Source organism: Caloenas nicobarica, chromosome Z, assembly GCF_036013445.1.
Source record: "Caloenas nicobarica isolate bCalNic1 chromosome Z, bCalNic1.hap1, whole genome shotgun sequence".
In the NCBI taxonomy this organism is placed as follows: domain Eukaryota; kingdom Metazoa; phylum Chordata; class Aves; order Columbiformes; family Columbidae; genus Caloenas; species Caloenas nicobarica.
In genome coordinates, this window is record NC_088284.1 from 75,223,380 (window position 1) to 75,242,417 (window position 19,038).

At 40.1% G+C, this 19,038-nt stretch overlaps 1 protein-coding gene across 1 annotated transcript in view; it reads right to left on the reverse strand.

Annotated features, from left to right (window-relative positions):
• Positions 1–19,038, reverse strand: part of GRIN3A (glutamate ionotropic receptor NMDA type subunit 3A) — a 77,579-nt gene that overhangs the window by 32,145 nt on the left and 26,396 nt on the right. Inside the window, exons 2-3 of the mRNA XM_065656649.1 lie at positions 10,816–11,420; positions 3,761–4,808 (exon numbers count right to left, since the gene is read on the reverse strand). Of these exons, the coding sequence (XP_065512721.1) occupies positions 3,761–4,808; positions 10,816–11,420 (1,653 nt within the window). The remainder of the gene's footprint in view (positions 1–3,760; positions 4,809–10,815; positions 11,421–19,038) is intronic.

The following is a 19,038-nucleotide window of genomic DNA, read 5'->3' on the forward strand; positions in this document are numbered from 1 at the left end:
GATATCAGGAAAAAGTTCTTCATGGGAAGGGTTGTCAGGCATTGGAACAGGCTGCCCAGGGAAGCAGATGAATCGCCATCCCTGGAGGTGTGTAAAAGACATGTAGATGAGGTTCTTAGGGACATGGTTTAGTGCCAGTGTTAGGTTAATGGTTGGACCTCGTGGTCTTGAGGGTCTCTTCTAACCAAAATGACTCTATAATATCATCACCAAGGGACTAAGGAGCTATACAATAAATAAGGTGATAAGCAGGTTTGGGAGATGTCAGGAATCAAGCCAGCTCTCAAATGGCCATGACAGGTAGGTAGGACAAACGCTCAGACCAGCTCCAAGGTGGGCTGCTGGTCTGCATGGAGTAACTGACCTTGTAAAGAGGTCAAGTCATAAAACAGCATACCTGGTCTGCCAAGCGCTCTGACAAAGACAAATGTAATTTTTTGTGCATCCAAAGGTGTGACACTAGGAGAAAAACTGAAATAAGTGTCTGGGATAGAAGGGATAAAAGCAGTATAAAATTATCCAAATGCAATGTTTTTCCTCTGTCTCCTTTATCTGCAAACAAGCTTTTAGTCTTCTCAGCCGGGGACTGTAGAGAGCTTCCTAAGAGGGAGCTGGGACATTGCTGCAACTTTCATCTAGGTAAATGGCACATTGATCCTGTAGGTTTCTGCTTGTGCTCAAACAGCAGACTGAACATGTTCAAGTGAATTTCTTCCCCAAAAGCCCTGTTTGCCAGTTTCCACTGGCAGGAGATGATGGTCTAAGATGTGTAAGATTAGAAAATAAGGGAAAGAGGGCAACTGTGACCCAAGAATGCCTATTCTCTTAGAAAAGTAAGCTTTTAAGGTGGCAGGACATTGCTTTACTATTTCTGCAACTTACTGGCTAAGTTGTTAGCTCCTACCATAAAAAGTTACCCAAAATGTGACCTAGTAAACAGAGTAGCCAGCTTTGATGGATACTCCAAATCTTTGGCTTTAATGATCCACCCTTTTTAAGACTCTCACATGGAGAATATGTACTAAGTTTCCAAAATTCAAGACATATTCCAAGAACCTAATTGTCCTGCCTCCCATTGCTTGCATTCTGCTCTGGTTTGTCTTGCCTCACTGGCCACTCCTACTTTCAGCAGCATGATGATATTTCTATATTCCCTTACTTCTATTTCTATGCCATTAATGCATTTAAAGGTCCAACTGAGATATCTCCAATTCTATGTTCCACTTTACGTGGTGATTAGTGGTTGTACTGCAAGCCATTTTCTTCTGATTTCTGGTGGAAATGCTGCACCTTTGAGACTTCAGCAACATGGGAGGATGATGTTTCCTTTGCTGAGCTGCAATGAGCAACTGCTAAAACATTGTATTGCTTGGTCAATTAAACTTCACTGTTGTAACATTAGTTTTTCTAGGAAGGCAGATGCTATTTATTCAGGCTATATCAAACCTTGTCTTATTTTAACTAGAAGAGAGAACATAGATATTCCTGGCAATACCGACTTTAGATAGCATGTTTCTAATATTGAAAAAAACCAAAACAAAACCTTTTAATTTTTCCCAACTTGCCTCCCTCCCTGGCTGTTCTCAGTCTCATCTGAGATTTGCTGTTTGTGGCTGCCAGCCTGAAGAAATTATATGTCTTACATCACCTCAGGAAGATTGTTCCTCTACTTTGGCCTTTGCTTTTCAAATATATTTTGAAAGAGCAGTACAAGAGCGTATGTATCCTGAGAAGAGCAGTAGAATGTTTAAAAGTATATTAAAATTAAAAATATTATTTATGCATCCTACTGCCGCCTTCTTGAATAATCTCCACTACTGAAAACAAAGAGGTAAGCAGATCTGGAAAAACAAAATATAAAATTTTTAAATCACATAAAAACATTTTAAGTAAAGCGTGGTGCATGTACCTCTGCAACTGTGGTGCCCTAAACATTTCCTAAAACTAAGCTTTAAGTCTCAGAGAGAACTTTGAAAGGGCAGAGCTCAGGCTTTGTGTGAGAAAAGGTTAAACCAGTATAATTTCTATTATAACTACTTTTACAGACTAAGACTTTGGAGGCAAATGCAAGAAATGCTTGAAATATCTGAAACTATGTATGGTTATATGTGTATGTATTGGGTCCATGTATACATCTACCATATGCATACGTATGGTAGATGTATACATGGACCAAATTTCAAAGCAAGATGATTTCAAATTGGGTCCATCATTTTGAAACACCCTGTATTTTGTAGTTCACATCACGGCAGGCAATCCTCTTCCATAAAATCTGCCTTGTCTTACGCCCACATTGGAAACTGTTAACTACTCAGGATCTTAGATCTAGTCCATGAAGCAGAGGAGTGCCTGTCTAGGAAAGGCCAGTAATGCCACTGATTTAATGGGGTAAGTGAGGTTGCTAACCATGAGTCATCGGTATTTCTGTTCAGGACTAAGAGCTGTGTTTGCAGCACCTGATATGCTTCACTACTCTGCGCTCAATTTTGTAACTCAACAGCACAGTTTTACAGAGCAGCTTTAGAATAATTTCATTTTCTAGCAATTGCAGAAATTGCAGAATAATCTGATGTGATTTGATGGATTGAATGATGCCTATGTAAAGAGTAGAGGACTAGCCTCATTTTGAAGCCAATATTATGGCTCATACAACAATGACTGTAATGGAGACATGCCTGGAGCTGGGAAAATTCAGTTGAAAACTCTTATTTGCTTACTCAGAATGCTTTAAATAAAACAAATACATGATTCCTGGACTTTTGCTGCTTAAATTGATGAAGTTATTGATATAGTATTGGTCATATTTTTCTGGCAGGGGAAGGGTACATTATTAGTAGCAATTTGCTTTAAGCCATAAACGAATTTTAGAGTGCCTTAGGACAACTGTAAAAAATATTGGGGTTTCTTCAAATTATTTTTGGTAGAAACAATCTAGAAAACGTTGGAGGAAGTGAGTCAGAAGTAGTACTCACAAAATTAGAACTGTATGGTAATTAGTCTGAAGATCCCTTCATCCTCTCTTGGGAGTAGGGGAGAAAGCGGATGGAGGCAGTCCTGCTTCTACATTTTACCTTGCCTTATCAAAAAGTGCTAGGAAGTCTGAGCTATTTGCAGATGGGTTGTCTACAACATAATTTATCTCCTTCCATGATAGTTCTCGAGTAGAAACGACACTGCAAATCAAATGTTCGACTAATGAATTCCAGTGTTTTGATGCAGAAGGTAGGATTTTTCAAAATATTTCAGTTCTGCTCCATTTGATTTAGCATTTGTGAGGGATTTTGACAGTTACACCTTTGTAAGAACAGTTATGGCCTGTGAAATACTTGCAAAATCCTACCTAGAAATCAGTGGTTTTGTCTTCATGCTATGTGGTTGTTTTCTTTGAGAGGATCTCCAGGTGACCCTAATCAACCAATTGCTCAAAACAGCTGCTGTCAGACAGACTTCGGAACTGAAACCTAACCCTTAATCTGCAGAAGAAGCCACTTTCCTTCTCTGCAGTGGGCAACATCAAAATCCTTCACCTTCCTCCTCACCTGTAATCTTTGAAATCCGCCTTACACTTCTATGGGTGTTTAAAGATCCTTTCTCATTGAACTTTCCTGCTGAAGTCCTTTCAGACGGAAAGTAATTGTAGGGCAACTGCTGTCTGCAGACAGATTGCTTTCTGATTTCATTACAAACCATAAATTATGCAGAGGTGAATTTTGACTGGGAAGAAGAAAAGGCTGAGTTAATAACAACAGACATGCTTTACCTTTGGGTCGTGTATTCCAGAAAGCTCTTCATAGATCTTCTCTCCTACCATGACGGCAGCCAGGTTGGCTGTGTATGTGGACAAACAAAACAGACAGAAAATAGCCCAGAGATTCATTAAAAATCTTCCAGTCCAGCACTTGGGGGGTTTAATGGCAGCTGTTCTTCCAAACAAGATCGCATAGCAGACATTCAGGGCAGAGGAGAAAGAAAATACTTTGTTCCTATTCCTTCCCTTGGGGGTCATCCCGAAAGGACTTTTCCACTCATATAAGGTGAGGAATACAGCTGTGATGTGAAGAGCAACAAATATCCCCAGCCACATAGTCCAGTGAAGTGGCCACATAAAGGCTCCAATAGGAGCTGCTGTGTCTTTGGTCCTCACCAAGATGCCCAAGCTGGTTGAAAAGAAAGGGCTAGTGAAATCAATCACTTGGCTGCGGGCAGTGTTAATGCTAAATGATGTCACTGCCATATGAGCTGTGCCAGCAAGAAGGTCTCCCACCAGCCCTGTCCAGTGGCCGTTCTTCCAGGCTCCATATTTTCCATCACCAACAATGTACAAGTCAAAATCAAAATTCATATCCTCAGCTAGCTTCTCCAGCAGGTCAATGCAGTAGCCATAGCAGCACTTCTTCAGCTCAATGGGAACGGTGTCATTCCCTCCTTGAAGGGTTTCAAACAGGTTATCCAGCACAGCTGAATCATTGGTCAAGGGATCCAGGCACAGCTGCCCAGCTGGGCAATGACCTTCATCATCTACATCTCTTGTAAAGACAAAAGGATGCTCAATGAGAGTTACCACTCTGAGGTGCAGCCGGGTGGGGTGTTGCATGTCATTTTTGTGTCTCTGGGCCTGTTCTGGCCATATCCCATAGTCCATGACTATCTTTCCTTCTTGCCAGCTCCCCAAACGAGTCCACATTGGATTCCCGACGGGGTCGTGCTGCAGATTCCAGATGAAGAAGTTGTTTTCTGAGCTGACGATGGAGGAGCCTTTCACCTTGACGTGGCCACTGAGACCATCAAAAGTTGTGTTTGCTAAAAACCTGTTGGAGGGAGAAAGCACAGTAATCAGAAGCAGACAACTGAAGTCATCATGCTAAAGCATACGTAGACACTATGAATTTATGTTTAAGAGACTAGATTGTGGATGTTGTCAAACACCTGGGTCATTAATAGCTTTGCTATAGCATGATGAACAAGCCACTTAATTTGTGACTAAAGTACCTAGGAATGCTCTCCTACATATCTAATTTAAATAGAAACCCTTCAGGAATGATATTCTTTTTACTTATTAGAAAAAATGAGTGAGAGAAAGCCCATTTTTTCAGTTACTTGTGCCTCATAAATTAAAGAAACATAGGTTAGTTCTAAGATGAGCTCACCAGATCTGAAGTCAGATTCCTAGATAAAAATATCTATGAAAATGGAAGAGTGGAAATTATGTATGAAATGTCCTTCCAAGAAAAATTCTGTAATCTCAGTAAGATCTATCTTACATAAGAGAGGCTACTGAAGTGCTGTCAACAGCTTTCAAGCCCTATGAAGTGAACCAATCTGGATTAAAAAATTCAAATTTTGCATTGGTAAATTACTGTTAGCCACTTCAAAATGAAGAAAGGGACTCGGTGAAAGACCGTTGCCCAGGGACATTCAGTTCTAATTTAAAAAAAAAAGAAAAAAAAAGTTTCTTAAAATATCTGCAAAACTAATGTTTTTAAAAGTACAATTTTGACATTGCAGCAGATCTCACAAAGTGTGCCAGATTTTCACTGCACATTTTGCATTGAGATTTTTGGGCTTTTACTATTCCAGACATGCATGATAAAGTTAAGTATTTCCTTTGTGTTGGGTGGCAATGTTTGCAAGCAGTTGTCAGTCATTCTTAAAGAGGCTAAAATGGCATGGATAAAGGACAGGGAACTGAGCAGAAAAAAAGTGTTGTAAGGAGAAAATACTTTTTAGTGTAGACACCATGACTGGCTGAACTGCACTCTGTTAACAAGAAAGATGCTATGCATTTTGCAGGGGCTGTAGAGGGACCCTACTAAGACTTTGTAAGTCTTAGTGTGGGGATTCCATTAAAAAAAATTGAGTTAAATTGCTGATAATATAAGTCAGGCACATATTTTTCAGTAAGAGGCATTCAGAAGACAGACTATTTAGCTCTCATAGTAGAATATAACTCCTGACATTTGTTCTGGGAATTGGATGAAAGCGAGTATTGAAGGAAGTATAAACACTATAGCTCTCATTCCAGCCTCAGTAAGCAAGATATAAACTTCAAGAAGTGTTAATTGTTTATCAATAGTTAGAGCGAATAAAAATAACCTTAAATTGATTTGAAAAGGATAAATCCATAGCAAACGTGTGTGCATGCGTATTTCTGCCCAGGCTCTACCATTCGTTTTTATGACTTTTGATTTTTGATGGAGTTTCAGCAGTTAAGCTCTGGACTGTGTATGTCTCAAGATCATATCCATTTTTGTCCTCAGCAAAAGGCAAATTTACAAAACTAAAGAGCGTAGTTTTGAGTGTGGCTGTGTGTGCGACAGGCTTCTCTGAGCTGGCTTCAAAATTTTTCTTATGCAGTCTATTTTGAGTAGGTTCAGTTTGGAGAAAGATGATCCAGCCAATACTGTCAAAAGCAATTGATCTGTACATGTGTTAACTTGGGCCTGAAAATTATGCCTAAAAATGCACATAGATGTCTATAAATGGGGTAGATGCATAAACGTGGTTCTCGTTTTTAAAATCCTTTGCTACTTAGCTAAATGATAGTATTAGTTAAATGTTAGCTAAACTTCATTAATCAGTGGTGTCTGCCACTGACTAGTCCTTTCCCCCTACCTTGTGTTTCACATTTGATGGTGTACTTGTATGTTTGGGAATGTAAACACTATCAAGACAAAGTTTATAGAGGAAGGCAATCTTAGCACTAAAGAAAGGTTTATGTGCCCATAAACTTATCTGTTTTTTCCCTCTCCTCCTCATTCTCTATAAAAACTTGTTCAATGTCTTCCCTACAAGCCTTGCTGGGCTTATGTGCTAAAGCCATCGCTATGACAATAATGGTAAAACCATTGCATGGGTTGGTATGTAAAAATTTGAAATAATTGTTTAAACAGTTCACAAAATGCAAAAATTGAGGGAGACAAGTTATAAGATGGGAAAAACTAGCAAAGTTCTCATGAGTTGGGCCCCACATTGCTACTAAACCAGGGCTTGGATATCAGAACAGGTGCTTTGGGAATAGATGAAGCTATGGAATAATATATTAGATTTATTTTCTTCAGGTAGAATGAGAACAGTGGAATTTATGCACTGTGTTCTCTGACTTTCATTGTAGAAATAAGTATGACCATGAGGGTGAATCGAGCCCTCTATACCTGTCCTGTGGTTGAATTGTGTTAGAAGCGGTTACCTGAGAGATTTAGTAGAATTTAAATGTATGACTTGGCTACCTTATCAAATTAGTGGCTTACTTTTCCAGCTGATTTGCATGTTCTATACTTTTGTTAGTGACAGGACATTAATCAAAATAAATGAGGGGAACCATGTGGGAGATATATTTAAATAACACTTTGTTTTATAAATGAGGGGCTATGGCTGCTAATAATTTGCATATGCTGTGTGTAGCACTAGTGAAACTCATGCCTGGGACCTCCTGTATAAACTCCCTTACTCGGTAACTTTAGGAAATGTGTGAGAGGATCTGACTACGTTATTTAAGCCATCAATCTCTAATGTGAATCTTTAGGAATTACAAATGCTGAACATTGCATAGACACACGGGCAATATCCGACCAATATCCTTCCAGCAGGGCTACTGATAGATTTGTATGAAAAGATGTGTACAAATTTCAGAGGGTGAGGGGCCAGATCCTCAAGTCTGACAGCTAAACTAATTTCCTTGATGCTACGCCAATACACGTGAGCTGATGATCACACCGATAGCCTGTGACAGCTGTATTAAAACTTTACTAGCATCACTTCAGTTTGACCAATGAGTCCAAAGTGTGTCATTTGCTCATTTCGGCTTTATTTGCTTTTCATGTGTTTTGTTGTAAGAACTGCTCATTAGTGCTTTAGCAGTACTACCATAACCCAGCAGCTTTATCTTCATCATACCTTTAAGAATTATTTAGTTAAGTGATTTCATTTCCTTTCAAGCTTGATGGTTTGGTCCTTCCACATCTTTCTTGAAAAGTTTACTGGAGGCAAGAATTAAAATGGGCAAGCAAATAGCAGACTGCCGAAATTACCTAAGAAGCAGAGTTAAAGCCGTAAGCCTAGTTAAAGCTGTAAAGACTAATTAAAGCTAAAAGACAAGACAAGGCTTTGAAATTTTAATGCCTTGTTCTGTCAACAAGGATGGTCACCTAGAGCAGGAAGGTATAGATCAAGGAATCGATCTCATTGTAAGAGGAATGAAAGATAGAGATTTATAACAGTATATTCTTCAGGGGTTTGTACATCTTTATCCATATATATATCCATACAGATAAAAGCGTGCTTTGCCACGGACCACATCTTGGCCTTGTTCACAATCATTATTCTGCTCTTGGGTGGCATTTAAATGTTTGCACAGCCAATGTACGAGCACAGTGTTGGCAGTGAAAGCTCAGGTGTCAGCTGTGGCAGGTTGTGGGCCTGCTGTTTAACTACACACTGCAGCTCAGGGAGGAGAAGCTCTGTGCCTCTGTGCCTTCTCCATCACCACCCACCACTGCTCCAAGGCTACATATCGACAGATGGGTTCATTCAGACAGAAAAACACTAACATTAGCGTTCACTCAGTGAAGCACCAGATGAAAGTTTCATCCTTGGAGGTGCACCACTCGCCTCAAAGGACTTGTGCAATGGACAAGTCACAGCTGACAATGGTCACAGTTAAGCCACTCATCGGTGCTTCGCGCCTGCTCAATTATTGGTACCATTCAGCGTTAATAGTTAGACTGCCAACTCACATACCTCAGTACCAGCCAGCAGGTATCTGTCTCACTGATACACTATAAAAACAGCTGCAGTCATTCAGGACCAGGGTTTATCTAACCCATTATTTTGTCTTTAATAGGGTTCACAAGCAGATGCCTAGAGAAAAACAGGCTAAGCATATGATCCTTTTTTGTCTTCCACACTATCTTTACTGAGATGAAGAGACAAGAAATTTCATAGATGTGAAATTGCATATTGTCTCCTAAAAGATAAGAAAAGCTACAGCAGTTGCTGTTCATGAGAGAGCTAATAGTTTTCTGTAGAAACAGTGACAAGGGAATATTTTGCAAGAATTCATTAAAGAGTTTTAATTTTGCTTTCTTTATTCTTTGTCCCTTCTTTAACCCTCAAAAAGTCTGTTCATTAAAAAACTGTCCTGAAATATTTGTTACTTTAAGAAGCTTCTTGCTGAGTTTTACTTTTCAGGGACTTAGGTATGATCTAGTTAAAATACCCAGAATAATGAGACAAAATTAATATCACAAGTCAGTGAGGATATTGCAAGCTGGTGCAATATTTATTCCCAAACTGTGTTTCACTCTTTTGCAACAGGGGGTTTTTGACCCCTAAGCTACGCATGAGTGCTGATTAAGGAACTGTGAGGGTCTTAGATGGTTGTGTTTTGAGCAGTGCTGTTAGAACATCATTGTGAAGACGTCTCAGATATAATTTCAAAAAAAGTTGCAAACATACAAAAAGCTTCAATAACTCTTATCCTAACTCCATCTACCAAAATCCATAGGCTGAACACAGAATCACAGAATCACAGAATGTTAGGGATTGGAAGGGACCTCGAAAGATCATCTAGTCCAATCCCCCTGCCAGAGCAGGAACCCCTAGGTGAGGTTACACAGGAAGGCGTCCAGGCGGGTTTTGAATGTCTCCAGAGAAGGAGAATCCACAACCTCCCTGGGCAGCCTGTTCCAGTGTTCTGTCACCCTCACTGAGAAGAAGTTTCTTCTCACATTTAAGTGGAACCTCTTGTGTTCCAGCTTGAACCCATTACCCCTTGTCTTACTGTTGGTTGTCACCGAGAAGAGCCTGGCTCCATCCTCGTGACACCCACCCTTTATATATTTATAAACATTAATGAGGTCACCCCTCAGTCTCCTCTTCTCCAAGCTAAAGAGACCCAGCTCCCTCAGCCTTTCCTCATAAGGGAGATGCTCCACTCCCTTCATCATCTTTGTGGCCCTGCACTGGACTCTCTCCAGCAGTTCCCTGTCCTTCTTGAACTGAGGGGCCCAGAACTGGACACAATATTCCAGATGAGGTCTCACCAGGGCGGAGTAGAGGGGAGGTATAATGAGGTGAAAACACGCAATACACACTGGATGTAAACCAGATGATGAATTCACATACTTAGCAAGGACCTTTTGTTTGTTTCCAAAAGGAACCATGCAATTTTTTCTCTCACATGTTAAAACTCAGAATATTTCTAGACGTGAATCCTCAAGTGGTTTTGGAAATAACTTCAATATAGTGATGTGCAGTGGTCTACAGGAATAGTTTTAGCAGAGGCTGAAAGAGAAGCCTCCTGCTCCAAGTGACTCCAGTTTTGAAGGCTCTCACCAGCAGCAGTAGCCTCTGAAGTGGTCAAGGTGCATCATTTTTCATTTATTTTCCATGGAAGCACACTAGCAACGGCTACACATCTGCTTTTATACTCTGATTGCTTCGGTAGTGCAAATATTCTTACTGTGTTTTGTATTCTCTCAGATATCTTAAAACTTCAGAGAATTTGACACTAGCCCTGATGTTCCCCTCTTTGCATAAATATAAATACTTTCAGAGCATAGTCTGCAACCTAGACAATGTTTGCTATGTGATCTCTACTGTGGAACAGTGTCTTCTTCTATAACTCCTTCTGTGGCTAAGTTTGTTTCATTTTTTGCCCAGAAGTAATGAAGCAGAAGGAAATACTGAAACAAATGCATGTATGAGAGGGGTTAAAATCATGACAGCTAAGCCACTGAGAATGACAGGGAGGAAAACTATTTTTCTTGTATACCACAAATATTAGCTACAAAAAAAAGAAAATAAGGAAAAACTTACTTTGACAAATACTGCCCTGAAGTGATATTCCTTGAATCTGTGTCCATGCAATTCATTGTACTTGGAATAAGAGCTAGTTCAGGTTGAATCATGGTGGCTGCTGCTACAGCTCTTGCTACCAGCTCCATTGCATCCTGCACATAATGCTCAAAGACTGAGTGTGTTGTCTTGCCATGAGCGATGAGACCGAGAGGCAGACCTTCTGTCCTCAGTTCTTCTACATTCTGTGAATCCCCAATAATCCAGTGAAGTTCTGGAGGCATCACACCAAACTGAGTGGTTATTTCAAAAATCCTCCGTGTTTTTTCCATGTCGCACCCAAACATCACTATGGTAGATGTTGTGTCTTTGATGCTCTCCAGGTAAAACTGTAAGTAGTTCAGAAGGTCACTGGTTGAAGTGAGGTTTGCTGTGATGTTTATAATGGATCCCAGGTGGAACCTGGAGCTCTGTTGTGTGAGGAAAAGAAAATCTGTGATGTTCCACTCCTCCTGGCATAGCATTAGGCTGAAGTTATACCAGTTGTTCATCGCAAGGATTGCAAAAGTGACGTCAGCATCAGAACTCAGTGAGTTTTCTAAACTCATCTGCAGGTGAAGGGGATTCTGTAGTTAAAAATATGAAAGACAACTGATCAGAAATATGCTGGTCCCAAAGGTAATGAGTTTGCTTAATTTTTATTCACTCATTTCCTTCAAAGTAATCACCTGTCAACCAAGAGAACTGTGTGAGAAACAGGAGAACTTATACCCATGCAGCTTAAATGGGCTGTGATTCATGGGGTTCCTTGGCTAGAGTTTGAATCAACTTCAGTAGTCGCTAATGAGTCTGTTTCCAAGAATTTGTATTTCTTTCAATCCATTTGTACTTTTGGATTTCTTGGCATTCTCAAAAGCAAAGATCTCCCTGGGGTATGAGAAGGTATGCCCTTACAGTTCAGGTTCAACCCTGGTGTTAATGTTCAAATTCAATGGATGCTGACAAGTTCTTTGGTAAAAAATAAGAAAAGCTGAAGTAGAGCACTTATCTTTTTATTACCTCCCTCTCTTTTTTTTTTTTTTTTTTAATTTGTGGTAGTTGGGGGCTTTTTTTACACAGACACATGAGTAACCTAATTAAACAGATCACGGTCTACAATCACTGCACATCATGTACTGCCAAGAAAACAAGAGTATATTGATTCTTTGGTAAAGGACAAGTTCCTGAACAAAAAGGAAGCTAAGATATGCAGACTGTGATTTCTGAGATGGAAAATATTTGATAAATAAGCATTCCACACTCATTTTTTCCACGTCATTGATGATATAACAGAACTTAACACATGATGTTTCCCAACATGATGCCCTTGGCCTTATCTTTTCCAGAAAAGGAGGAAGGATGTGAGGCTCATTAATCTGTTCTCTTAAGGTAAATATTTCTTCCTTTCTTATTTTTTGACCCATAAATAATTTTGCCATACTCTTACTCCTCACCCTTCCATGGTTCCAAAATAAAGTTCGATTTTATCTACAGATTTCGCAAAGAATAAAAAAATTTAAAGAATCCAAGCAATTTCTGGCATTTTGCTATGCAATAATTGTCTGCTCTACTAAAATGTTTCTATCAGGCCTTCAGCTAGCACATTATATACTGTTCCAACTTTTAGTTTCAGCTGAGAACTTGACAGTCTTCAGTGTAGCTTTGCTAAAAAAGTTGTTTTACTTTACATTGGCATTTTATTCCAGCTATGAGCCTGTTCAAAAAAAAAATGAATTATGATGCCTGTTTCAGTGCATCTTTTGGTTCGTGAGATCTTCTTGTGACTTTATGTCAATGTTTGTCTCTATCATGCCCCCTCAAATTATATCTTATCCTACACAGGTACCTGAATTTTATCTTTCTATCTATTAAGTTATTAAACACTTCAGGTCTGCTCTTCGTTCTCTTACATTTTCAGTAGTTAACATGTATTATATATAAGAGGGATCAAACCTTTACTGTGTTTAAAGTTGGTATAAAATGCTGTCATTTTGATTTAATAATATTTTACTGTTCATTATAGGCTCCAGTTTGTATGGATCTTAGAAATGTCATTCTGAATTTAGAGTCCTATGATAATTGCTGTATTTGCACTAGTTTTACTAAAATACAACCCTGGGCTCTCCAACACAGCTGTAAGAGGTGGAATGAGAAAAAAAAATCTGGAGAGCCTTTTATAAGAAGCAAGCTTTCATTGTGTTAATTTGCAGTTACATGAACTCGTCGTCTGTTTTTCAGAGCAGATAATTTAAACTTAGAGCTTGATAAAGAGAATACTGTAATTGAAGATGCTCTAGCTCTTTTTGTTATCTCTTGGTTTTGGTACCTATGGCCTTTTTTTACACAGACACATGAATAAGCTAATGAGATAGATCCCTCTCCACAACTCATGCACATCATGTACTGCCAAAAAGACACAAGAGACTGACTCCTTCACAAAGGATAAGTTATTGAATGCACAAGAAAATGAGCTGGGCAGAAACAGTGAGTTCTATGCTGGAAAACAATGCCTACTAATTAAAATACCTGATTAGTTCAGAAAAAAAAAACCCAACATAACAAAAAAACAATGACAAAACCAACATTGTGCATAATATCTGGGAATTGGGAAGCTGATTTGAATAAATCAGTTTCTGCAAACGGAATCACACAAACTTTTTTTCTCAGGTAATAAGATGATCAGGTAAGTTAACTCTAGTTTGTCTCTCACTGCAAACAGAAGGGAGTAAAAGGATTTTCCTTGGGTCCTCTTTGTCCAAAATAAAGTAAAAGTATGAATGCTTTTTACAGTATGATCTGCCTCCAGTCAGCAAAACCCTGCAAGCCTATTTGCTTAGTTAATTTGAGTGCTGGAGAAGAAATTAGTTATTCCATATACATAGAACATTTTGCATATATAAATGATAGCACACAGCCTGACCACACCTCTATGAGGAAGAGCAAACGTCTTCAGTATATTCAGAAGCATAACATCCCAAGCATAGCACTATAGCTGTTATAGTATAGGCACAGGTATAAAATAAAAATCTGTTGGATGCAGAAAAACAACTACGTGCTCTTGAGTGACAGAAGTTGGCAATAACAGATGTGTTCATCCTGTTGAATAAAACAGCTCCAGGAAACAAACTTGAGCATTTGTACTGCTTAGTTTGGCCCTGGTCTTGTCTTGGTGCATGCCAATTAGCTTTCTTATACCATGCACTGGGAGTTTGGGTCTTAGCACGTTTTGGGGATCACTCTCCATAGGCAGGATAAGACTGCATGAAAACTGGCTCTCCATCTGACCCAGCAGGTTAGATCTTTGAACACACAGAATCACAGAATCACAGAATGTCAGGGATTGGAAGGGACCTCAAAAGATCATCCAGTCCAATCCCCCTGCTGGAGCAGGAACACCCAGATGAGGTTACACAGGAAGGCGTCCAGGCGGGTTTTGAATGTCTCCAGAGAAGGAGACTCCACAACCTCCCTGGGCAGCCCGTTCCAGGCTTTGTCGCCCTCACTGAGAAAAAGTTTATTCTCATATTTAAGTGGAACATCCTGTGTTCCAGTTTGTACCCACTGCCCCTTGTCCTACCATTGGTTGTCACTGAGAAGAGCCTGGCTCCATCCTCGTGACACCCACCCTTTATATATTTATAAACATTGATGAGGTCACCCCTCAGTCTCCTCTTCTCCAAGCTAAAGAGCCTCAGCTCCCTCAGCCTTTCCTCATAAGGGAGATGCTCCACTCCCTTCATCATCTTTGTGGCCCTGCGCTGGACTCTCTCCAGCAGTTCCCTGTCCTTCTTGAACTGAGGGGCCCAGAACTGGACACAATATTCCAGATGAGGTCTCACCAGGGCAGAGTAGAGGGGAAGGAGAACCTCTCTCGACCTACTAACCACCCCCCTTCTAATACACCCCAGGTACCATTGGCCTTCCTGGCCACAAGGGCACAGTGCTGGTTCATGGTCATCCTGCTGCCCACCAGGATCCCCAGGTCCCTTTCCCCTACACTGCTCTCTAATAGCTCATTCCCCAACCTATACTGGAACCTGGGGTTGTTCTTGCCCAGATGTAAGACTCTACATTTTGCCTTGTTATATTTCATTAAATTTTTCCCCGCCCAACTCTCCAGCCTGTCCAGATCTCGCTGGATGGCAGCACAGCCCTCTGGTGTGTCAGCCACTCCTCCCAGCTTGGTGTCATCAGCAAACTTGCTGACAGTGCACTCTATTCCCTCTGTGTCCTCATGCTAAACCCCATGCATATGCACAGTTTCACATATGCACGACTGCTTCTGCTTGTCTAAAGCGCGGTTCTTCCAGTATTAAAAGACTTTGAACTGATAAAGATACACAAAAGGTAAAAGTGACACCTTAGGGTCACTGGGCACTACACTGGGCCCAGATCAAACACAGCACCAACCACATAGAGTCCAGAGAAAGTGGAACTCTGCCTCAGGGCTAGAAAACTGAAGGTAATTTTACCCAGCAGTTCAGGTGAAGGCAGTTTCCACCTGACTTGTTATTCTCAGGTGCAAGACTGGAGTCTCCTATAGCAGTGCAGCTACAGGCTCAGTCCTCAGGAGCTCCAGCGTTGGTCCCTCTCTTAATGTGCAATGTACCTGGATGTTTCAGTGTGGTCCAACAGACTCTTTTTCTATTGGCGCACTGCTCCTTCACTGAATGGAGGTGGATTTGGGATAACCTGGCTTAGCCTGAGCCTGTGTGTAAAAGTGCTTCTTGGTGTGAAACCATCTGTGCTTCGGCTGTCACTTTCAAAAGCCCACAGGTGCATCTACCCGAGCACTTATCACCACTGTGATTTATTAGTTGCTAAATGCCCTGTTAATGTGCTCGAAAGATAAATGTTCAGCCCTGAAAAAGTAGCAAACACAGTCTCTTTTCTTTACTAATTGTATTTTGACTGCAAATCTGTCTTCAGAATTTTTCCGATACAATAATACACATAAAATTCAGTCACTAGTTTTTGTTTTGTTTTGTTTTCTTTTTTTCTGCCTAACTTTCAAATAGTTCTCAGCCCACCATGCAACCCTCCCTGTAGACTTTGGGGAGGAGCAGCAATTAATGTTTGCTTTGTACTGGAACTCAAGGAACCGATACTTGATGGGCCACAGTGTTTTGCAGCTCAACCAAGACAACTCTCTCTGGCCTCCTCTAGTGAGTGGTGAGTTGACTTCACCAGTTTTATATGCAAAAGAAGATATTTTAGCAAAGGATGTGGAGATATCCGGAGATGTTTGGATGTAACACTTTCTTGATTTTGTTTTGAAAGGTTTGTCATTTGTAAGATGCAGTTGAACCTGCAAGCCCTGAAAAAATTTACACAGAAGTCACATGTCAATATATGTCCTTTGATACTAGGGTGTGCTTAATGCTTTTACCTATTTTCATTGATTTGCCTTCTGTAAAATAAACAATTACTGCTTTTTAATGAGGAACTTCTGAAAATTGTTTATTCAGTCATTCAGTAGCAATCACTGAGACAGCATAATTTCACAGCAAAGACTTTTGACAACTTAAATGATAATTTAGATGTGTATAACTTTGTACTTGTCATGGAACAGAAGATTTATGAGATAGCGTCAGTGTATTGAACTGTATGCATCCATCCTCATTAATGTTCATAGGCAAACTCCTTCATTACCTCACTTCTGAAATTAGTAAAGTTTGACTATTTCAGTTGAACTGTCAATTAAAGCTCATACGGAAATTCAATTGCTTTGTTTAAATTTGTCTTTAAGCCGTCATTAAAGATCATACGACTTGCACCATTTTTTTCTCTAAATTATACAAACAGAGAATTAAACCTCATTTGGATAATGTTAATTGTTACCTATTTTTAACAATATGTTTGCATTTACATAGCATCACACTAGCAAAAACATTTTCTGTGTCTGTGAGAGCTTAATTTTTTTATTGCACATCATTAGCTCCTGCTTTATAAACCAGCCATGATCAACTGAATTTGGTTTTTACTGCGTAAAGAGTAGGCCTAGAAACCTTAATTGTTGGCTAATTGCCTTCAGATCAGATACCAACAGTCATTCCACTGACTTTCAGTAGTGTTTGGACCAAATCGTTCATAGAATTTTAAGCTTTACATGTCTGATGTGTTTCACTCCCATATATCAGCAGAGACCGTAACTACTTATTTGCTTTTTGCATCCCAACCAGAGAAGTTTCACAGTTTCATTGCCTAAGACACCTGAGATAGCAGGTTCATTTAACAACTGAAATATAATTTTCATTTCATTAATGCAATTATTTTTCAAGCCTCTCTGTCAGTAGTCTGTAGAACCATCCTTAGCTCTTGTAAATCTTGTGAGTAGGAATGCCTGGAGCTGGGCTGACTTACACCCTGAAGGATCTGGCCATTTATCTCTTCAACTAAATTTGTAATGCTAATTAGGCACGGTCACAGTGACATTTTATCTGACATTATGACAGGTTCATTAGCAGAGTTAAAAACACATATGTGAATATTCTTTTGCTAACTGTGTAAAAGTAAATAATACACAGAAAATATTATTCCCCTCTGAGTCTTGGAGGCAAAGGCAGTGCTCAAATATATATTTAAGACAAGAAACACAAAAGAGAAAACAGACTACATAATTACATCAGAGAAATCTCCACCAAAGGAAAAAAAAAAAAGCCTTCTGGCTTACAGTGCATCTGTGGGGACTCACAGCTTTACAAACAGAGCGAAATGGCAGCTTGAGCCGTCTGATGTCGCAGCTTCAAACACAGGGAAGCTCTTTCTTCCGTGGCTGAAATCATAAAACTTAGGCTTAAAACCCAGTTGCCCAAAGGCTATGGGCACACCTATGGATTCCTCCTGTCATGCCATGAAAAAAAAGATGCTATTAAATGTTATTTTTTTTAATATCTGCCTTACTGCTGAAACTGCAATGCTTCAGCTTGTGTTGGCAGCTGACAGACTGCAGGAAGGATTTTGGACGGAGAGGTCCTGCTGTCCTGCCTGGCCAGCTGTGGAGCTGCCCAGCACGGAGCATCCCGGTCCAGCATGATGCAGAAGATGTGGTCCGGCACGTCCACCTCCAGGCTGCAGTGACAAACCTGCTCTGTCCACAGGGCAAACTGTGGCCAAGAGGACACGTACCTGCAGATACCCACAGCAGAGGGTGAAGCGTCCAGGTTTTCTCCTCAAAATCCATCTGCAGCTTCTGCAGAGATAGGAATGGTGTGCAAGGCTGGCACACATCCCTCTGCTCCCTGGTGAAAAGCACCAAGAGCTGGATCTGGGTGTTGTGCTGCTCCTGGGCTCTGTCCTGGTCCTAGTTAAATTGCCAGCACCTTGTCATGGACACCAGGAAGTGTTAGATTTGGCTTCAAGCCTTCATCCAGCAAAACACTTCAGCATCTGTTTAAGCAGCAGCAGCAGTATGATTAAAAATACCGCTCGTACATTTCTTCTGCTATTTAGACAGGAGAATAATCCTGTCTTTTGGATCTCTGGGGAAGAAAATCCCAGAGCTGCTTTGGCCCAAAAAGAGGAAGAGGACTTAAAGAATTCCTCTTTTCCTTGTCTTGTGCATCTGTCTCCACATATAGACCTGTTTGACCAGGACTGCAATTTGAAACAGGGTGTGTCCCCATACTAAAGGCCATTTTTTGCAGATGGTTTAAAAGCTTCTAAGAGAGAAAAGCTAGCTTAGACTAGCCAGAGCTGTTCTGATTCCTGCAGCTAAAGAAGCCTGGCATCTGTCCAGGCACCACTTATAACCAGATCCTAAAAAGGCACTGACTGTTGACTTTAAAAAAACAGAAAAGCACAAGATTTAGATTAATTTAAGTCATGACTTAGTTTGTCTTGAAAAATGTTTCTCTCATTAGACCAGACAGTCATGACTTGAGGTTGCTTAGTGTCTCTAATGCCTACATACAAATACTCCAAACTGATCTGAATATGCACAGCTCTCTACAAGGTCAAAGAGGCAATATAAAATACGAACTTTCAGCTGTTCTTGGAAAGTAAGACCCATTATTTATCCTCATAGCTACTTATAAATTATCATAAGTAATATTACTTCAAAAACTTCAAGGTGTTCTTTGCTCCAGGAGGAAAAAAAAAGATCCAGCATTTTAAGTTTGACAATATTTCATACAGATGCCAAGAGCCAAAATAGTTTTTCCTTCCCTAAGATGTGTCATTATAGTTAAAAAAGACAGATGATTG